Source organism: Macrotis lagotis, chromosome X (genome assembly GCF_037893015.1).
Source record: "Macrotis lagotis isolate mMagLag1 chromosome X, bilby.v1.9.chrom.fasta, whole genome shotgun sequence".
In the NCBI taxonomy this organism is placed as follows: Eukaryota; Metazoa; Chordata; class Mammalia; order Peramelemorphia; family Peramelidae; genus Macrotis; species Macrotis lagotis.
In genome coordinates, this window is record NC_133666.1 from 220,003,939 (window position 1) to 220,025,063 (window position 21,125).

The 21,125-nt window shown below is 33.8% G+C and overlaps 1 protein-coding gene across 4 annotated transcripts in view; it reads left to right on the forward strand.

Moving 5' to 3' along the window:
- Nucleotides 1-21,125, forward strand: part of KIAA0825 (KIAA0825 ortholog) — a 547,976-nt gene that overhangs the window by 365,560 nt on the left and 161,291 nt on the right. The window contains exon 20 of one of the 4 annotated variants that reach the window (XM_074206876.1): nt 12,744-12,805. The exons of the other annotated variants lie outside the window; for them this stretch is intronic. Within the exon in view, the coding sequence (XP_074062977.1) occupies nt 12,744-12,805 (62 nt within the window). The remainder of the gene's footprint in view (nt 1-12,743; nt 12,806-21,125) is intronic. 4 annotated transcript variants of the gene reach the window in all.

Below are 21,125 nucleotides of genomic sequence, written 5' to 3' on the forward strand. Positions count from 1 at the left end.
TTTCACTAATTGTCTCCACAGGCCGATATTTTCTTCCTCCTCCTCTCTTGACTTCCTCAGTTTCCAATCTAAATCTCATCCTTTCCTTACTTCTCTTAATGCTAGTGCCTTCCCTTTGTTGATTAATTCCATTTTATCCTGTCTGTAACTTGTTTGTATATAAATGTTGACAAGTTTCTCCTTTTGGATGGTGAATCCCTTGAGATCAGTAAGTGGATTTTGTTTTGTTTTGTTTTGTCTTTCTTTGCATCCTTAACTCAGGAGGAGTTTTATAAACAAATATTTGTTAACTTGATATATTGACATCTGGTTATATACATCATTCTCTAATACTCTCAAATGTTTGGTTCTGTGACATGTTATGGACTATAAAGCTTATCCATCCATCTGTGCCTAGATATCAATAGTTGCACCTATATCATCTATACATTTGTATCTCTGTCTTAGGTAGACATTGTAAGTGAGCATTGAGTTGGATTCAGAAATAAACAAGGCAAGGGAGAGTTTCTGGATTCCTTTGCCATTGGACAATTTCAGTGTCCTTTTAATAACCCCAAACTTCGGCTTATCTTCTTTATATACATGATACAATTGGAAAGTGTGGAGGATTTTTTCTTTTTTTTTCTTTTCACTATAAAAATTAAAGTAAATTTTCATTATTATGCTATGGTTCAAATAATGACTCCCCCAAAGAAGCAACAGAAATGACCAGAAAAGAACACTGTCCTTCAAGTCAGTTTCAACCAGATTCAATCCAGAATTTGAATCATATTTTATTACTACCTGTATGACTTTGAACAACTCTCTTCACTTGACTGAATAACAATATCCTTATGTAGAAAATAAGAATCTTGCCCTAGACCATCTCTGAGTTCCCTCCTGGCTTGAAAGTCAGCCTTGGAGTCAGGAGTAGCTGAGTTCAAATCTGGCCTCAGACACTTAATAATTACCTAGCCATGTGGCCTTGGGCAAGCCACTTAACCCCATTGCCTTGCAAAAAAAAAAAAAATGACCAAACATCAACAAATGATTAAGTGCCTGACTTTGACCAGAATGACCACAAAGTTGAAGGAAGGGCAATAAAGAATTAATTGGTTATTTAATAAGCATCTGTTACATCTATTTTGTGCAAGATTGTATACTAGGCATGAAGATTCAAAGAACAAAATGAAATAGCCCCTTTCCTCAAAAAATTTACATTCTTAGTGCATTCTAGGCACTTCCTTGTATATTACTGAATAAATATAAGTAATTCCAGTTATAAAAAAGATTTATTCTAAGGTAAACTATGGAATATGAGAAGATAATACTTGTATGCAGAGTTGTACCTTAGGCGGATCAATCAGGAATTTGCCCATGGGAACCTAAATTTACTGGGTGTTCAATGCACTTACTTCATCTTAGAAATAATTGAATATAGCACCTTTAGCTAGAATAGTTAGGAGGCTATCAGAGAATATGCTTCCTCCCCTCCCTGTTCCCACTGAAACTCATGTGAGACCCTAGTTTGCCCAACCCAACCCCAAGAAGCCTTCCAAGTAATAGCCTCAGCATGCTGAGCCAGACTTTTTTCTGCTAGCAACCTGTTGCTCCAGGTATTCCTCTCTTCCCCCACCCCCTTCCCAATTAAATTTATCTTTAAAAGTTTATTTAAGGGAAGGATTAATATAAATTATAGCTCTTGCTACATGCCAAAATTGCTAGTTATGTCTCTGGTAATGAGGTTCAAAATGGATTCTAGGGTAAATTGAGAAGGAAATCAGTCATAGTACAGTTTTAGCTTGCCACTTACAATGTAACTATGAACAGGAAGCCCACTCTGTACTTCATAATGGGAGCACTATTATGATATACCCAAGATTCAGGTCATTTATTACATAACACAGAGCCTTGTAAGTATAGGTACTTAATTCATGATTGTTGAGTGAAATCAAATTGAATGACCAGGTCCATCTATGTTATATATTTCTAAGTATTCAGAAACAATATTTATCTTCTTTTTAAATTTTAGTATCAACCCTTTTCCTACTCTTCCTAGTTCTCTAGAAACTACTTTAAAAACTTTTTTAAAAGCCATTTTAATTTTATTCATAGTCTTCCTTTGTTGTGGAAAAGAAAGTGATTAAAAGTTGAATAAATGTGCTCAATAAAGCATTTCTTTGTATTAGTAGTCATGTGTTTTGGATAATCCAGAGGCAATACAGCAAAGCACATTTTAGGTGAAATAGGAGGTATTTTAAAACCTTTTAACCTTTTTTGTTGCCATTAAGAGCCACAGACCTATCAGTCAGATAAGAGGCATGTTGTCTAAGGGAAAGATTTCCTGTCTGTAAACAATAAAAGTATTAAAATTTTGCTACATGTTGATCTTTGATGACCAAGAGACAACATCACACAACTGTTGGAGATCCTATGACAGTTAATCAGCCCATATAGATCTGAATGCAAGGAGAGATATAGGTTTAAGCAAAACAAAAACAAAAGCAAAAAAAAAAAAACTTTCTATAGGTTTAGTAGACTTTGCTCAGAATATTTGCCCTAGCCTCATCCTTTTGTAATTTGCTAACTTTCACTTGGGAATGAAATTTGTGAAGTGGTAATATTATACTTTACCAGTAAATATCGATATCAGATGAAATTTAGTGTGCTTTTTGCTTGGTGTAGTAGTTGTTTTCAACATGTTTTTTGACAAATAAAATAGTGAAAATTGACATGAACTCTTTTGAAGTTTGTAAGCATGTAAAATATAAAAAGAGTGCATAGCTGTTTATTTTATAGATGAGAAAATTGAACAACTTTGTAGAAAGGTGAGTAAACTAGTAAAGCCAGTTTTAGCAGTGATTTAAATTTTATGTAATGTTAATTCTGAGAAAGGGAGGAAGAGAGAGAGAAAGATTGAATTCTTTTAAATCTGAAAGTAATCTTAATTTTACCTTTAAATTACAGTGCATTTTTAAATGACAGTTAAGTCATTTAAGTTAAGGTTTAATGCATTTTTGCCACCTGAATATAATTTTAAAAGTGATAAATTCTATTTCCTTTCAGCCAGAAACATACCTTTTTGAAATTTTCCTTTTTCACAAAGGATACAAATAACTTTGTTTTTGTCAGCATTTGTTATAAATAATCTGCCTAAACTATTAAGTGTAAATACATTGTTAAATAGTTGCCAACAGTAGACAATCCATTTAATTTTCTTTGTTAAAAAATGCCTAGATCCATTTTTGAGTGAGACAATTTATTCATACAATCTTATAAAAATCATATTTAATAAAGAACAGTCCAAGGCAAAGAGAAAGAATGTCTTTATCCATAAGCAACCAGATGAGAAATGGATTTTTATTCAGTCAAATCCTTTTAGTCAATGAAACAGCATTTTCATGCATACTGCACTCAAGTGATAATTAATATAGTCTAATTCAGGACATGATGCCTGAATTGATGTACTGTCATCAATACCCCATGTTAAAATCAAACCTTGACAGGGGTTTAACACCCTGGAACAGGTCATCATATGATAATACTCTTTTGCCTTTCAGTATTTGTCTTCAACCAAGCAAAGTATTACAAGATGGGGTAAAAAAAAAAAAAGGAAATAATTACAAATGAAGAGTGACGCGGGCTGTGAATAGAACATATGTTAGGCTAGGCAGAGGCATCAGTGAATTATATCATTTCATGATGAAGCGGCACTGGGGCTGAACGGACCTATTTTAAACCTTGATGTATTTTATCTCTACTGTATTTGGACTGTCATCTTTGGAGAAAGACTTTGTGTAATTGAGAGTCAACTCTAATCTGCATGACTCGAGCATGAAGTGTAGGCCAGATGAACAATGTTATGGAAGAGAGGGAAGCATCTAATAAGATATAAATGAACAATAATCTTTTGCATCTTACAGTGGCAAATATAGTCTGTAAAAAATAATTTTCAAAATTATATTTTTCTCATCAAAAATCTTGTCAATAAAGTTTGGAAAATATTTTTTGATAAATATGATACACAACAGAATCCCTTTACAATGCTGCTTTGGGAGGAAAGAATTAAAACCAATCTCATACTAGGTTTTTATTGTGTATTCTTATTATGTTTGGGAGACATCATTTGACCATGTTGATAGCAAAAGGCATGTAATAGTGACTCATGTTCCAATTGAGATTTCATTTCAGTTGATCTTACTTCTTAAATGTTCACTAAAATTCAAAGAATTTCAGACTTGGAAGGGACCCATACCAAAAAAGAATTATTTTTACAACCTACCTGACAAATTGTCACCTGGTCTTTCCTGGCTCCAGTGAGTGTGAACATACTTCCTCTTCACTTCCATTCTACTTTTAGATAGTTGTATCTGTAAGAAGTTTTTCTTTCTATCAAGACTAAATTACCTATTTGCAATTTTTACCCATTATTTCTAGTCCCCATCTATACAGCTAAGCAGAACTAGTTAGTGTCTTCTGTCTACTGAGGGCCTCACCATTCTTTCAATCACACAAATTAACAATTTCATATTTATTCTTAACTCTTCTTTCTCCCTCACTCTTCATATCCAATTAGTTATCAAATTTTACTGAATCCAACCTCCTCTTCTTTCATATTTATTTGCTTTTCTCCATTTGTGGGTTCACTCAGAGTTTAGATTCTCTTTATCTTTTGAATGAACAGATGGAGTAGCCTTCTATTGGTTCTACCTTCTCCCAGAAATTTCCTATTTTCCAATTATTGTCCACATATATGTTCAAACATTTTCTAGAATGTTGTCAGTATAATGCTCAAAAACCTTCATTGGCTCATTAACTTTAGACTTTCTACAATCTGGTCCCAAAATACCTTTCAAAATTTATTTCCAGACTCCTCTCGTGAACTCCATGATCTTCTACAATTACCTATTTCCTGGGCTTAGTATCCCATCGTCAGCCTTACTTGGACCATGCTCACTTGTATTCTACTCCTTCTTCATCACTGCCTCTCAGATCCTTGACTTACTTCAAGGCTCATCTCAGGTTCTACCTTCTCTTTAAAGTGTTCCAATGGCTAAAGTGAATTAGGGGAAATTTTCAGTTTAGTACTATGCATATGAGAAATTAAACTGATAATAGATGAATTGAAGGGAAGAGAAAAAGAGAGAAATGGAGAGGAAAGAAGTGAGGTGAGAAGAGAAGAGAAAGATAGGAAAGAATAGAAGTGAAAAGGCTTCTTATGAGACTACTGCAATATTCATCAAAGACCTGTACTAGGTGAAAGTGGGAATAAAGAGGATGGACCATAAATAATCAGTATTGCAGTGGTATCATCAACTAGATTTGATAATTGAATATATATATATGTAAAGCAAGAAAAAGAATAGTAAAAAAAAATAGCAAACTTTTGAACTTGGGCAACAGGTTGGATGGTGGTACCTCATATAAAATAGTTAAGTCCAAAAAGGGAAGCAGATTTAAAAAGAAAGATAAGTACCACATTTAAAAGGAAAGATAAGTAGCAGAGTACTGGAAATAATTGAGTTTGGGGTGATTCTGGGACATACACATGTCCTATAAGCAATTGAGGACATGGCTCTAAATTTCAGAAGAAAGGTCTGGTCTAGAGATGAAATTTAAATCTCCATACATCTTCATAGAAGTAGGAGTTTATGAAATTGCCAAAGAAGAAAGTATAGGAAAAGAAAACCAAGAAAAGCTAGGGATGGCAGCAGAGAAGGCATGGGGAAAGAGTGGCAGCATGTTGTACTGGAAAAGACATGGTCTAAGGGGCAGCTAGGTGGCGCAATGAATAGAGAACCATCCCTGGAGTCAGGAGTACCTGAGTTCAAATCCAGCCTCAGACATTTAATAATTACCTAGCTCTGTGGCCTTGGGCGAGACACTTAACCCCATTTGCCTTGCAAAAAAAAAAAAAAAACAACAAGCAAACAACAAAAACATGGTCTGTTTTTGAAACCAATGCTGTTCTTTACCACTTGAGTGAATTTAGATAAGTCTTATAAGCTTTCTGGATCTGATGTCTCAACTCTAAATTGAAGGGTTTAATTAGATAATTCTCAACATTATATGTAGCTCTAAATCCTATCCTATGTAGAAAGGAGAACCAAGGAAATGAAAATGGTTTCTTAATCACATAAAAAACATATTCCCTAGAGTAAAGGTCCTTTAGGTTAGATACAAGTGTCTACTTTTATCAGTTATTGCACAAAATTTAAGGAGGATGAGTATTTTTTAAATGATCACTAAATTTGGTGAACATTGATGAGAATTTCAGGGGAGTGGTTAATTCAGAAACAATTTGGAAAGTGGGTGGAGCAAAGAGTGAGTAATAAAGAAATGGAAACTTTATATATAGACAAGTTATTCCAGAAGTTGATCAGTAAAAAGAGAAAGATATAGTGGTAATGAGAGGTGATTTGAAATAAGGATAAGATCTTTTAGAATCGAGGAAACAGGATCCTGCATGCATGTAGGCAGAATGAAATGAGCCATTGGAGAAGGAGAGAGAATGTATAATGTGAGAGGGAAAAGCTCCTGGAGCAAGATCCTGGGAGAAGTTGAAAGGAACAGGATCAAAGATACAGGGAGAAAGATTAAACTTTGTGAGGCATGAATGTTTCTTCTGTGACTTCAAAGGTAGCGAAAATAGATAGGATGATGCTTCTGAGAAATATTGAAAAATGGAAAATATGATGTTGGATGGCTTTAGTTTTCCCAAAGAACTAGGAGACTGAGTCATGCTGTAAGCATGGTATTGAAGAGAGTGATTGGTGAACAAAATAGAGGAATGTTGGCTAAATTATAGTTCAGTTAGATAGATTTGAAAGTAGATAAATTACCCAAGAGCAATAATTGATGGGTTATGTCATCTTGGAAAAGAGTATCTCATGAAATGCTCCAAGGTTCTGTCTTGGTTCTCTGTTATTCAATATTTTTATCAGTGATTTAGATGAAGACACACTTATCTTTTTTGACAGTCAAGATCCTAAAAGATCTTGATAGATTAGGACAATATCATGCTGAAATAAGATGATATTTAATAGGGATTAAAAGCAAAAATTCATTCAGTTTAAAAATATTAATTTCACAAATTTAAGATGTGGGAGATGTGGCTATTATATACTTTTTGACTGAAACAAGCTCTGCCTTCTAGTAATCTCCAACTTTAACAAGGTGGCATAATGATGATCATGATGATGATGATGATAACTAGTATTTATATAATGCCTAACCCGTGCTAAGTCCTTTACAGATATTATCTCATTTGATCCTCATTTCCTTCAAGATAGGAGCTATTATTACTATTATTCCCATTTTACAGATGAGGAAAATGAAGCAAATAGAAACTAAATGATTTGTCCAAGGTCATACAACTACTAAGTCTCTGAGGTGGGAATTGAACTCAAGTCTTCTTGACTCGAGGCCCAGAACTCAATCCACTATACCATGTACTCTGGTTGCTGTGCCAGACTGCATTGTGGAAGGCAGTGTCCAGAACAAATTTAGATGAAATTATAAGATGACTTGACTCTCCACTGACTGAATTGCAACTGGAACATAATGTACAATTCAGAGTGCCGCGTATTAAGAAGGTCATTGAAAAGCTGGACCATATCTAGAAGCAGGTGACTAAGGGAGTAAAGGATGAATTCATATGGGGATTTGTTGAAATAGTTAAACTTGGGATTAGAAAGGTAAGCATAAGAATCTCATATGAGAGACATGAGCACTATGTTCATATGTTCTTGTGAAAAAGAAATTCAAAATACTTTTCTTGGCTCCAATGGTCAGACATATCCACAAGTAAAATAGGCTGCCACAACACTCAGTGGTTTCCTATCACTGGAGACATCAAGTGGAATACAGATAATTATCTGTTTGGGATGTTTTGGTCAGCCATGGGTTTAATTATATGTATCTGGAGACTTTTTCAGTACTTAGATTTTTGTGATTCTTATACAAGAAAGGTTTACTACAGTTGCAGCTAGAATGTGTATGTGTGTGTGTGGGGGGGGGGTAACAAAAAAAATCCCACTGAGGTTATGCACCATCTCATCTCTCTCATCCAAAGTTCAAGTCCAGCCTTAAATTTAGTAGCTATGTTACCCTAAGCAAGTCACAAAATCCCATATGTCTCAATTTCCTTATCTGTAAAATAAACTAGAGAAAAGAAAGGCAAATCACTCCAGTAATTTTGCTAAGAAAAACCAATTTGGGGTCTTGAAGAGTTGGATATGACTGAAACAACTGAATCAATGTGTGTGTTTATAATATGTTTAAGATATATATTATATTATATGTTACATTTATTTATACACTATACATATATACACATATATCTGTAAACACCTAGTAAACTCTCTGAAATTAGCTAGATTTGTTCTTGAACTTATAGATTGTTTTGAATTCTAGATAGACTATTTGCTCCCAGAGCTTTGTCCTACTGACATCACTTCCAAAATTGTGAGTTATCTATACACAACAGTGACTAATTGGAGTAGAACTTTTAATTGCTTCTCTCATAATGAAGTACTGTGATTATTGAATGAATTCATGACAATTCAAATAATATAAGTAGTTAAAGTCATACTGCTATCCAAAAACATAGATATAAGGATCAATTGCTCTATACATTTCCCTAAAAAGTACTCTTTAATAATATAAGTGGGTAATTTGTATAAATTCCTTGTTTATAGCAACTCATAAAAAAAAAACAAAATTCTAATTCTGTAGAGTTCCCCCTCTGCCTCTCTAAGTGACCTTTGTGTAATGGCAGAAAAGGGATATAAGTTGATAAGAATCACATAATTTTTTAGATTATTTGTAACCATTAACTTAACTGTCGTTAGTAAATCTTTGTCCAAAAATCAATCAGTTGATTTATGAAGGAAATAATTATGTCAATATTGACATCCTTAGTTTAGATGAAATATAAGATGTAAGGAAATTGCAGCCAGATGGAAGGAGAGTTTGCAGGATTTCCTTGTAAAGGCAAATAAAAGAATTGGTGGAATTGGTTTTGTCAGGTGAAACATAATTTTATCAGACAATTCCTCAGCTTGTACTGTAGTTGTCCTGTTGAACACGGGGTTGAGGGGAAAACAAGAAAAATATAAAATTTGATTAACCAAATATTTATTAAATATACACTTAGGTGTACCAAAACTGTTATAAAGAATAATGGGTTAAAACTTATATAAGGAATTTTATAATGGTCTACAAATGAAAATATGTATTTAAACATCCTAAAACTTCAGTGCAGAAGTCGATATATACAGGAGAGAAGTAAAATCTTAAAAAATGTGCCTTAGTACCAAAAGTCTTAATAAAGTTCTAAGTCATTAAAGGTGAATTTTAAAGCTATTTAAATTTTAATTGCTTGAAACTACTTTAACACTTTTAGAACACTTTATATACATACATATATATATATATATATATATGTATATATATATATATATATGAATACGTTCTTAAAAAACAAAGTTGGGAGACAGTGGAAATGCTGAACAACAAATAATTACAAAAATATATTGAATATATATTACAAGATAGGAAATTTCAGTTACAGGTCACTATGTAGTATTCATTTTAAAATCAACAATCTGAAAAAACAATCCATTTGTTAATGCAAAACTCAAAATATGAAATTAAAAGAAAATAGAAATGAGGAGATATATTGTACAATTAAAGCAATTCTAAGTTGATTTTTATAAACAAACTTTGACCCTGAAAAATGGGAAATGGATAAAGGAACAGACAGCCACAATGGATTATCATAATTTACTATGATGTGATTCAATTGCTAAAGCATGGAGATTGGTGGAGCTTAGAAAATACTTCAACCAGCTAATACTTGATGACTTTGTCAAGTGGAGAGAGAGAAGCGTCAATTTATAATACAAACTTAGCTTCAATATTTTCACAGAGAAGAATGGAGAAAGTTGTGGACAATATTACCTTTTAAAACAGTGAAAAGAAGTGATGAGAAAAAGATAATTTATAGACAACTGAGTCTGAGTCAGATTACCCCAGCAATATATAAGAATGAAACTGGGAGACAGTAAACAGAATGAAAATGTAGATATGTCAAGACTTAAATTATTTTCTCCATTGACAAAAGGAAAATATATTTGGAGTTTTGACATTATAGATCCTAATATACTACTTAAGGAAGTAAAAATAATCTTTAAATAAAAAAGATAGGACTAAATATATACTCAGAAAAGATTTGTGCTGGATATAACACACCTTTGTAGTCAGTGAGGAATTGATTCTCATGGTTACTTTCTAAAGATTTCATATTTATATGTTGTTATTCAGTTGTTTTTCAACTGTATCTAACTCTCCATGAGCCCTATTTCTGGGACATAGCAAATGCTTCAAATTTTTTTTGCTTTATTCCTTAAAGAGCAGAAGATTGTAAATATTTGGGGGTGGAAATAATAATTTACCACTAGAAAAGGGTGATAAAAGGGATATCAATAACTACTAAAATATAATAAATAAATATTAAATAAAAAATTAATTTTCAACCAAATTGTTGCTATATCCTGGATATCCTTAATGATAATAAGAGAAGGGACATTTAGGTTCCTACAAACAATATTCTTCAGGAGATTTCATCTTTATAGTCACATAGTTGGCCATAAATATAATAAAATAATCCTTGATAGGCACAATAACAAAGACAATTTTCACAAATTCCCTGAATAGTTCATTTCAAACACAAGATAAAACATTCATGTTCAAAAGTTTTTGAAAGTATCATGGAAGATAGAATTCAAATTGAAAATATTCCCTATGGTTAGTTAGGCTACTATATTTCAACACTCATGCTTGCCTCAATCCTGATGCTAATCCAAAGGCCTCTAAATGGAATTCGTAGTTATTCAAGACTTTTGTTTAACTGTCCACAGGAAAAAACAAATGGATAAAGAATATCTATTTTTCCACACTATCATGTGAAGTTGGATGGACACCATAGGTCTTAACATATATATATATATATATATATATATATATATATATATATATATATATATATATATTGAACAAATACTTTTATTGGGTCAATAATTGAATAGAAAGAAGAATGCAAGCTCAGTTGCCTTTAGGAAAGTGTACAATTTTTTAATGGCTTCAAGCATCTTTCAAGCAGAAACTCATTTCTTTAGTTCAGATAATCTTCTGGTCATGTTATATAGCTACAGATTTTAGAAGCCAAGTTAACAAATTTATGAAACACTTACTGTCAATTTAGTATCTATACTGAACAAAAAATAATAGTGTCAAACAGACTCAAAACATTCCCTAATCCCATGGATGGTGGGAGCTGAACAAAGAAGGCTAGAGACAGAAGAGTGAGGATTCAAAGAAGTTCAATTTCTGAGTGAGGAAAACATTTGCAAGTGAGGTATCCCTCCCTGAGAAGGAAGGGGGAGTAAGGAATTATTCTTAAATATATTCTTATAAAACCAAAAGGAGCTGGACTATAATGCAATCATCCTTAAACAATTCCCACAGCATATACATACATGCAGGCATTTTGGGGACAATTCAGGTTTTCTTGAGTCTTGTGGGAACAGTCTGTAAGTCATGAGGATCTTGCATAAGGGTGGTTTGACCTTGTGATTGTTCAGTAGGGTACAGACCAGAGTTAGCATAATGGTAGTAGCTGGTAGGAGTGCAGTACTTGGTTCGGTTCATATAGCAGTCAGTTACAAGAAACTGTGAGCATGTCAGAAGGTGTGGTGGATGTCTTTCTGTCATAATATGTTCCCAGATCCCTGGGAAAAAGGGGAACTCCAACAAATCTAAACACTTATCAGTGAACATCTGGTGCTGGATCAAAGCAATAAAATTTGCCAGGGAATGAGTGTAAAGGACTGATGTTATAATAAGCTCTGGGCATAGCCGGCTTGCTGGGTCTTATATTGTCTTTAGGAATATGTTGTCTTTGAATATCTTAACAATCCAAATAAGGGTAAAAAGCAAAACCTCTGCCTTTAACAAGCTTTCAGTCTAATTTGAGATATCATGCAAACAACTAAATACAAACAAGGTATAGATGGGATAAACTGGAAATAATCTCAGAAGGAAGGCAGTGGCATGAAGGACTGCTGGGAAAGGCTTTAGGGACAGATATTAGAGAGTGAGAATTCTCCCACAGAGAATAGCTACTGAAAATGCCCAGAATCAGAAGGTATAGCATCTTCTGTGATGAGTAGCAAAAAGTCCAGTGTCACTTAGATGGCTCTGAGGAATAAAAATAATAGATCACTTAAATACTCTCATCTATAATATATTCACAACAATGAATTTTACAGATAAGGAAGGATAAACTATGTCATTAAAGCAATGTATAATAGGGGAAGAGGATGGGCTAGGCCTGTGGTGAGAGTAAGGGATTGAATGGGCAACTCAAATACTGTATTGCTAGCCATGTAATGTTTTGAGACCTAGTAGAAGATTCCCAGGTAGTGGGTTGACTCCTTAGATAGAACATATGGTGGAATTAGAAGAAGTAGATGGGTTGCAATCTGCATAATCAGATGGAAGTTCCTATAATAATGGGTTCACAGAAGTTTGAAGAAAATATGACTATATGTTTGTTAAATTATAAAATTAAACTTGTATCCTTAAGAAGGAAACCCACAGTCATATATTTCATACTAGACACGTGTAACCCCAACTCTATCCCAACACTAATGCAAGGCAGAGCAAAGGGATGATTGGTCTCTGTGTTTTTTAAATCATAGGTATCTCACTTCTGAGGTATTTTTATCCTCCTTCTTCCAGAACAATGTGGGCATCCTTAGAGGTGAGTGAGGGATAGGAAGGTAAGAGCCAGGACAACCTGAATACTATCTTTACTGAAATAGCATCCTTTCTGTCACTTCACACATGGGATCAAATCTCAAAGCTGATTCAATAGTTGCGCATCTGGGCTATAATTCCCTCCCTATCTCCCCATATTATTGTACTGAGAACTTTTCTTAGATATAATCCCAGCTATCTTAAAATGTATGCTAAGTTTTAAAAGTATTATTAACCCCATGTTACAGATGGCAAACCAAGACAAATGTTAACTCATCTGCATTGTTACAATGAAATAATTAATGCTTCTAGAAAAGTAACTTGAGAATGTTACCACCCTATTGACTGCTCTAATACCTTTCAAAAATAAATTATCTCCTTAAATTTAAGTTCCCAGAAGCCATTTAAACTGTTATAATTATTATTAACATTGTATCTCTATCTTTAGTGTGAAACTCTTCAGTGTTAAAATAAAATACGTACATATTTGGAACTTCAAATTATGGGGAAAGGATTGTAGAATTTGCCTTAACAATTTCATAGACATGAATTTGAGTAATGCTAGATATAAACTCAAAATGAGAGGGATTTGTAAAGGTCTGTGTTACAATACAAGATTGAATCCACAGCAGGCTACACTCAAGCCCTGGAAGAATTTATAGTGAAGTTTGTATGGAGGTTTATCTGTTAAGCACAAAAATTGGAAGTGGTTTAGAAAGTGAATGAAAAAAGCCTTTGGCTTTATGGGTGAAATGCAGAGTACTGCCCTGAAAGTGCTGAGCTTATATAACCAAGTTCCTTGCTTATTGCTCACTTATACATCCTCTTTTTCAATTCTCTTCTACCATCATCCACCCTCACACTTGATAAAGCAGTAAGATTCAGGTCACTTTAACTCTGTCTACAAGAAAATAAAGAACAGATAAACCTATGACAAAATGTTTTTTTTAACCTTCACAACTATGTTCACCACCACAGCTAAGTTATTCTCTGGCATCTCCAGACCAACAAGTGCTCAAAGGAAAATGTTTGATAATTAAGATAATAACAATAACATCTGACATTTATATAGTACTTTAATGTTTACAAAGCATCGTGCATTATCTCATTTGATCCTCACAAAAACTATATTTTTTGTTGTAATTCAGCCATTTCAGTAGTGTCTGACTCTTTGTGACCCCATTTGGAGGTTTTTTTGGCAAAGATTATGGAGTGGCTTACTGTCGTCTTCTCCAACTTTCCCCATTTACAAATGAGGAAACTGAGGCAAAGATGGTTAACTGACTTGCCCAGGGTCACATAGTTGTGATTAAAGATAGATTTGATCTCACAAAGATGAGTCTTCCTGCCTCCAGTCCTGGGCCCTCTATCCACTGCACCACCTAGTCAGTATTATCTAAACCCCATTTTACAAATGAGATAACTGAGCCTGAGAGGGTCCCCTGGATATCAGAATGATAGCTTAATGTCTGATGCAGGATATGAACTCGGGTCTTCTTGACTCCAAATTCAGTGCTTCTACCTACTATATCACCTGGCTGCCTACAAATTAGTTGACAATTATATTAAATTCTCCATCAATGAGAAGACCAATCCCAGATAAGGGAAATAACTACCCAGTATTATACTTCAAAAATAAACTGTGACAAATTTCTGTAGCAGTGAAGCTAATTCCTACAATAGCCAAAAGCTGACTTACTGGGGAAAAAAAACAAACCTACAGTTATCATATTTCCTGAAACCCTGTAGTTCCAAATTGGGCCTTCCCTGGGCTAATAATAACTTGAAATAGGTAGCAATTCCCCTCAATACTTAGGATTCTCTTATAACAATAATAGCCCAATTTTATATAGATAGTCCTTTAACACTTACAGAGTATTTTTCCCATCATGGGAGGGGAGGTAGAGATTGTGATAACAGATGACATAAATAAGCAAAAAAGAAGTCACAGTGAAGTCTTTTTAAAAACAGCAATGATAAAGCTAAACAGTGCATCTTGTGACTTTTGTTTAGGTTGCTGTTCAGTGACTGGATGAGTAATAAAAAAATGTAAAATTATTTTTCTCTAGAATATTTTAAAATCTAAATGATTCTTATACAACTTCTAAACCATTATTCTAGAATTCTGCTTACCTACTTTTTTGGGATAACTTTTTTTCCCTACTTTAAGGAAGAAATGATCATGTCTGTAATTTTCCTTAAAATTGTGTTGTTACACATGGATTGTCCTATAAGTAATAAAAAATAATTGAATTTTGGGGCAAAAAAATGAAAATGGGCAAAAGTATAATTATTAAATGCTATTTTTTTGATATTCATATCCTGCAGTTTCAGAGGATCAGGAGGCATGGAAGGATTGCAGTCCTCAATGATGATAGGTCATAGGCCCACAAAACTCTTGAACTTAAAAAGTTTATAGAAGATACATAACAAGACCTTTTATTGTTTATGCTGCTTTTCAAAGTGATACAATAAAGGTTGGGGGCAAGCAATAAAAAAATGCATAGGAGAGAACTAAGTTAGGGATTCAGAAGTGGGGGATAGTGTGGTTAGCAATGTAATTCCCACATAATTCCTTTGTCATGATTAACAAATGTCAAGCAGTCTCAATTAGAAAAGGGCAGGGGTTTCTAGTTAATATCTTTCTTATTCCTCAGTAATATTTAACCTCTATAGAATCCTAAGGCCACAAAATGTAAATTCAAGGAACCTGTGATATTATCTAGAATAATCCTCCCATTTTACAGAAAAGGAAGCTGAGGTACAGAGAGATCAAGTGATTGGTTCAAAGCTATGCAGCTAAACTAATAAGTCAGCTGAGCTGGAACTTGAATTGGGGTCTGTGGGTTTCAAAGTCAGTATTCTTTAAAGGATAATATGCTGTACTAATTTCATATAATAAGCTAATATATACAATGCAGCTCTAAATCTCATGCTTTAGACCCTTCAAAATATCAACTGATTGAGAAAATTATGAAAGCTATTATTTCACTCTGAAATTGAAAAAAATTTCAGAAGTAATTAATAGAATTATAATCATTCTCCTATTTTAAATGGTTTGTAGTGACTGTCAGAAGACTCCAGGTTCCATAACTTTCAGTGAGCATAAAACCTGCAGCTTTCACAGAGTTGGCACATTGTTTGGACTTGGCAAGCACAATGTTTAAAGCTGTTTTTACGAAAGTTTCCGTTGTTTTTACAAAAGCTGCCACAGAATTTAGACTTTTGCAGGTTTCAAACGCATGTGTATTTGTTTCTGGTCAACATGGAACAAAATGAAATGGCAAAGCTACCCAAATGGAATTTTGAGAAGGGCTGCTAATGATATAGTCTCAATATAAAGCAACCTAGATTTGTGTTAGCCTAATTTTCCTAGGATTATACAAATTATGTATAAGTCTAAACTAAAGCTCTAACTGAAAATCTTCCCCTAGTATCGCTTTGTGAAGATCTCTGCTCTCCTGTAAGACTGTAATTTTTCATGTCCAACACCAAAATTTTCCCTCAATAGGTTTTAATTTTAGATTTTGTTACTTTTCCCTCAAATGTTCTACTTATGTTCATTCTTTCCTCATTACAACAGAATAGAACAGAGTTCCTGATTTATACAAACTTTGTCTATGAGAAGATGTTCAAGTTACCTTCTCATGAAGGTTCTGTCAATCTGGGTAGACTCAGTTGACTCCAGATCTCCCCCCCCATGTCTCTAGATTTCCAGGAACTATGCTGCCTAGGCAGTAGAATGGTATTAAAGCACCCCCAGGGAGATCTGGCAATTTGTCCTCTAGAGATGTAAGAACTTTCAGAAAGAGGAACAGAGAGAAAATAAGCAAGCTACTATCCCCAACCTTGCCTAGTGATGTAACCTAATGAGAATGTACCCTACCTATTTAAGAAGTTACATGCTATTCTGGGGGAGAAGCCAGAAATTAGATAATCTCTGACATCAGCCCATCTTTGAAAAATGGAGACTGAGGTGTTTTAAAGGAATTTGGCATCATTGACCACACCCTTTCGTGTTTTGTGTCCAACACAAGAGACAACTTACAACAAGGTCTGGCCCACAAGATTATTTCAGAATCACATATGAAATAAAGTAAAATTGAAATAGTTGGGAAGGCTCTCCAGGACTTCCAAAACCAAACTGTTCTATTACAGTGAAATCTCATATGACTCCCTGGCTCTCCTTTCTTTCAAGAGAATTAGTGCTACAAAATAGTAGAGCAAATTAGATTTACAAAACATCAACCTAGATTTCTTCTATTTACCCCAGAGAATGAGAGAAGACTGCAAGTCTTTTTCCAGACCAATGTGATATATTACCCACACAATGCACTAATCATGGCTTCTGTACTTCACACTATGCTGTGTCCACAATAATTAGTCATTTAACCCCTTTTAATCTTTGTTCCCTTATGTGAAATGGTGATCCCATCACCTCCTAAGACCCCATCATACTTTGGTTATCTCTTTTGAAGGTAGTATTTTTGAAACTATAGAATAGCACCATTTTGTGAAAGGTCTCAATCATCAGACAAACTTAGTAAGCGATAGCCTCTGCAAGGATCTCCAAATTATGTTTTAACTTCATGGATCTCTTCTCTCCAATTCAGGCTCCATATGAGATGCAAAAATAATTTTCATGTCAAATTTTCTGCTCAAAAATCTTCAGTGACTCTTTCTTCTAAGATAAAATTCCTCAACCTGAAATTTAAAACTCATCACAGTGTGATAATCTGCCTTTCCACATTTAATTTCATATTATAAATCTCTAAGCTATCCATGTTCCAACTTAACATCATTCTTTGGGGTACAAGCCTTTCCCAATGCCTGGAATGTTCCACTTCTTTTAGTTCCTCTTAGAATTCTTGATTTTCCTCAAGGTTCAGTTCAAGTACAACCTTGTACATAAAGCTTTTCTGGATTGTCCCAATTGTTTGTGTTCTCACCCTACTCAAAATAACTTATGCTTATATCTACATATTACTCTTTTAACAAAAGACTATAAGCCCCTTGAAACCTGTAAACTATTTCATTTTTGCCTTTGTCCCAGACTGCAAGGAGTAGAATGGCATGGTGGATAGAGAGATGGCCTTGGGATCGAAAAGACTTGGCTTTGAGTCTAGCCCCTTACATATACTGGTTATATGACCCTGACCTAGTCTCTTTACCTCTCAATGCCACAGGCAACTATAAATTCCAAGATAGTTGCTATTATACATTGGTAAAAGGAATTCCCTTTTAGGAGTTTCTTATATGAGTGAAATCATAGCTCTTACCTTTACCTCCCCATGTCCAAACTATATGATAAAGAAGCAATCATCAGAAGTATTTTGTATTTAATGATTTAAAAAAATTAACAAAGAAATCAGTCGAACATATTAGATAAGATATTAAATAAGAAATAATGATCATTAAAAAATAAATAATGGAACACAATAGTCCAATGTTCAATAAACCGTAAAACATATATTATCTATGAGAGAACTCCCATTTGATGAACTACTGGAAAATTGGAAAATTAAACACAGACCAATAATTTACACTATATTCCAGAACAAATTAAAAATGAAATCACTCCATAAAAAACTTAGAAAAGAAACAGATCATATACATTTCACATCTATGGATAGGAAATTAATTCTTAAAAGGAAGATGTAATAACAAAAAATAAAATTAATAATTTTATTATATGAAATTGAAAATCTTTTCCACAAATAATGTATCTAATATATTCAAAAAGGAAGTTGCTAGGGAAAAAACTGCATCAAATATCTCTGAAAAGGAGTGAGTATTCAAGATGTATAAGAAATGTGTAAGAACAAAATCCATACATCAGTAGAAAAGTGGGCAAAGGATATAAACAGTTTTCAAAAAGAATTGAAGGATATTAGCAATATGAAAGAATGTACCAAATTACTAAGAATGAGAGAAAAACAAATCAAAATAGAGGAAATGAGTTATTATTGCATTTTGTGTGTTAGAGGAGGAGAGTTGAAGCAGTATCCTTTGAATAATAGTAATCTCTACAATGAAGTAGGAAGTATGGGACAAAGGTTTTCATTTAGTCTAAAGGTGAGATGAAAGGTTTGGAATATTTACTGACCATAGTAGAGATTCAGTTAAGAGTAGAATAGTTTTGCTGAGTAGCAGTGAGAACCCAGCTGAGATTTTACACCATAAATGTATAATGAATGGAATCAATTTGATTTTGTGATTTTTACCCATAAAGTCTGGGAAAAGAAGCAGAAAAATTACATAGTTGGAATCATCCAGGTTTAAATTTTAACAGGTTTAGAGCAGAAGAAGATTGGGGTTGAAAGGTAACAATTCAAATGAAATGGTGTGTTGCCTAAAATAAATCATTAAAGTAGCCGTCTATGGTTTTTAGCTTGTCCATTACCAAAAAGTACTTATGTTTTGAGTAGCTAGGGGTAAACTAAGGAAAGGAAGAATAGTAAGGAACTATGTGGAGTTCATTAAATTAAAAGTTTATTAAATTCTGCCTGGTGGATGCTTAGAACTAGCCACCAAAAGTAACATGTAATGGAATGCTATGAGCTGATCCCATGACTGTAACTGGCACCACCAAAATCAAGGCAGTTTTTCTGTTTTATGCACTTACCTAATATTTAATTTTTGGAAATTCAAATGGCTAACTGAAACCAAGAATTTAACTAGTTATTTCAGTAAATATTCCTCTAGTGAGATTATTTGTAAAATAATAGTTTACCTTGGACTTAACTCTATTCCTTTTCTCTTTTTAAAAGAACTTTACTTAACATTCAAGTCATGGCGATTTGAAAATTGTGGCAGGAGTAATGTGAAGGACTCTGATATATTTCTATGTAGTGTTTTCTTTTAAATCTTGATTTAGCAAATGAGCTATTTAGTATGTGGTTCAGTTCTTCAGAGTTTGTACTTGCTTCCACATTAGAAGAGAGCTGGAGTGGTTGCAAGCAGAGGTGTCCACTTATAAATAAATTAGAGAGTAAAGTAGAAATAATAGAAAGTCAGGGTTTAGAGGGGAAAAAAATCTTGCTATCAAACACTTTGGTAGAGTCTTTCCTATTTCAAAATAAACTCCTGGCAATTATGTGTTCCCCATGGACAAAAGGGAATAAAAAAGATTAATTCATGATGAATAGTTTGTAATTGTAGATACTCTACTAGTAGTTAGCTTGCCTGAAGGGGACTCTCCAACTCTCTTCCATGTTCTGCTGAAGTGCTGTTTGAATCCCCCCTTATCTCATTCCCCCCCAAATTGAAATATGAACATTATTTCCCCCAAACATCCAAGTCATTTTATAATATCTTAAGTAGTGTTTTAGGGTTTCTTAACATTTTTTTTGGCCCACCTTGTTTTACAGTTGTCCCACTTCAAATCACCTGCAGAAGGGTAAAGTAGAATAAGTATGATGATATGAAAAAAAGGACTGGATTCAGGATCTGTGGGAGGGCCACCAAAACTTTTAACTGCTGCAATGCATTTCCTAGGTGTATAAGGATAGTCTTGTTTCTTAGAATTTTGTAGCTATGAGTGTCCTCCTCCTTCTTTACTGATGAATATAAGTAAATTAATATTGCTAAATACGGATCATATATAGATATATATGTGCATAGACACATTTAGACATATTCTCCTATAGTCATGAGATCAACTCATAGTATTCCATGACATTACTTTTGATGTCTAATTATAAATATCCCCTAGTTTGATCAAGTGTCTTAGACACTATAAAGTAAAACAAAAGTCAACAAGTTGAATATCATCACAACTATTATCATTTTTTCTCAATTCTCATCCTATATATATAACCTTGGTGTGGCTTTTAATGCTTTTAATCTTCCCTCATCCTGGATATTCTCTCCTCTCTTAGATTCTATGAGTTTCCTAGGCATTCCCAATTCTTTTCCTCCCTTTCTGATTATTTCTCCTTTGCTAGATCATCATCATCACTCCTCCCAGTCTTGCCATCTGGAGCCAAAAAAGAATAAGTCTGATTCCCCCTCCAGACATCTGAACACAGATATCATATCAACCCCCTCAAGTCTTTTCTTCTCCAGCATGAACATTCCTACTTACCTTCATCTCATCCTCATATGGTATGGACTGGAGCTTACTGTGGTAGGGACTTATTTGATTTGAAAAATTTTGCATGGTTTGAGTTTGATGTCATGATAATCTCATATTTTGTCTACTATTCTTAAATGCTTGCTTTTTTTATTTTCCCTATAGAGAACTCCCAGTTATAGGAATTGCCTCTACCCACAATCAGCTACAGCTCTGGTATTAATATTTGTAGAGAACTTCCTGGCACATC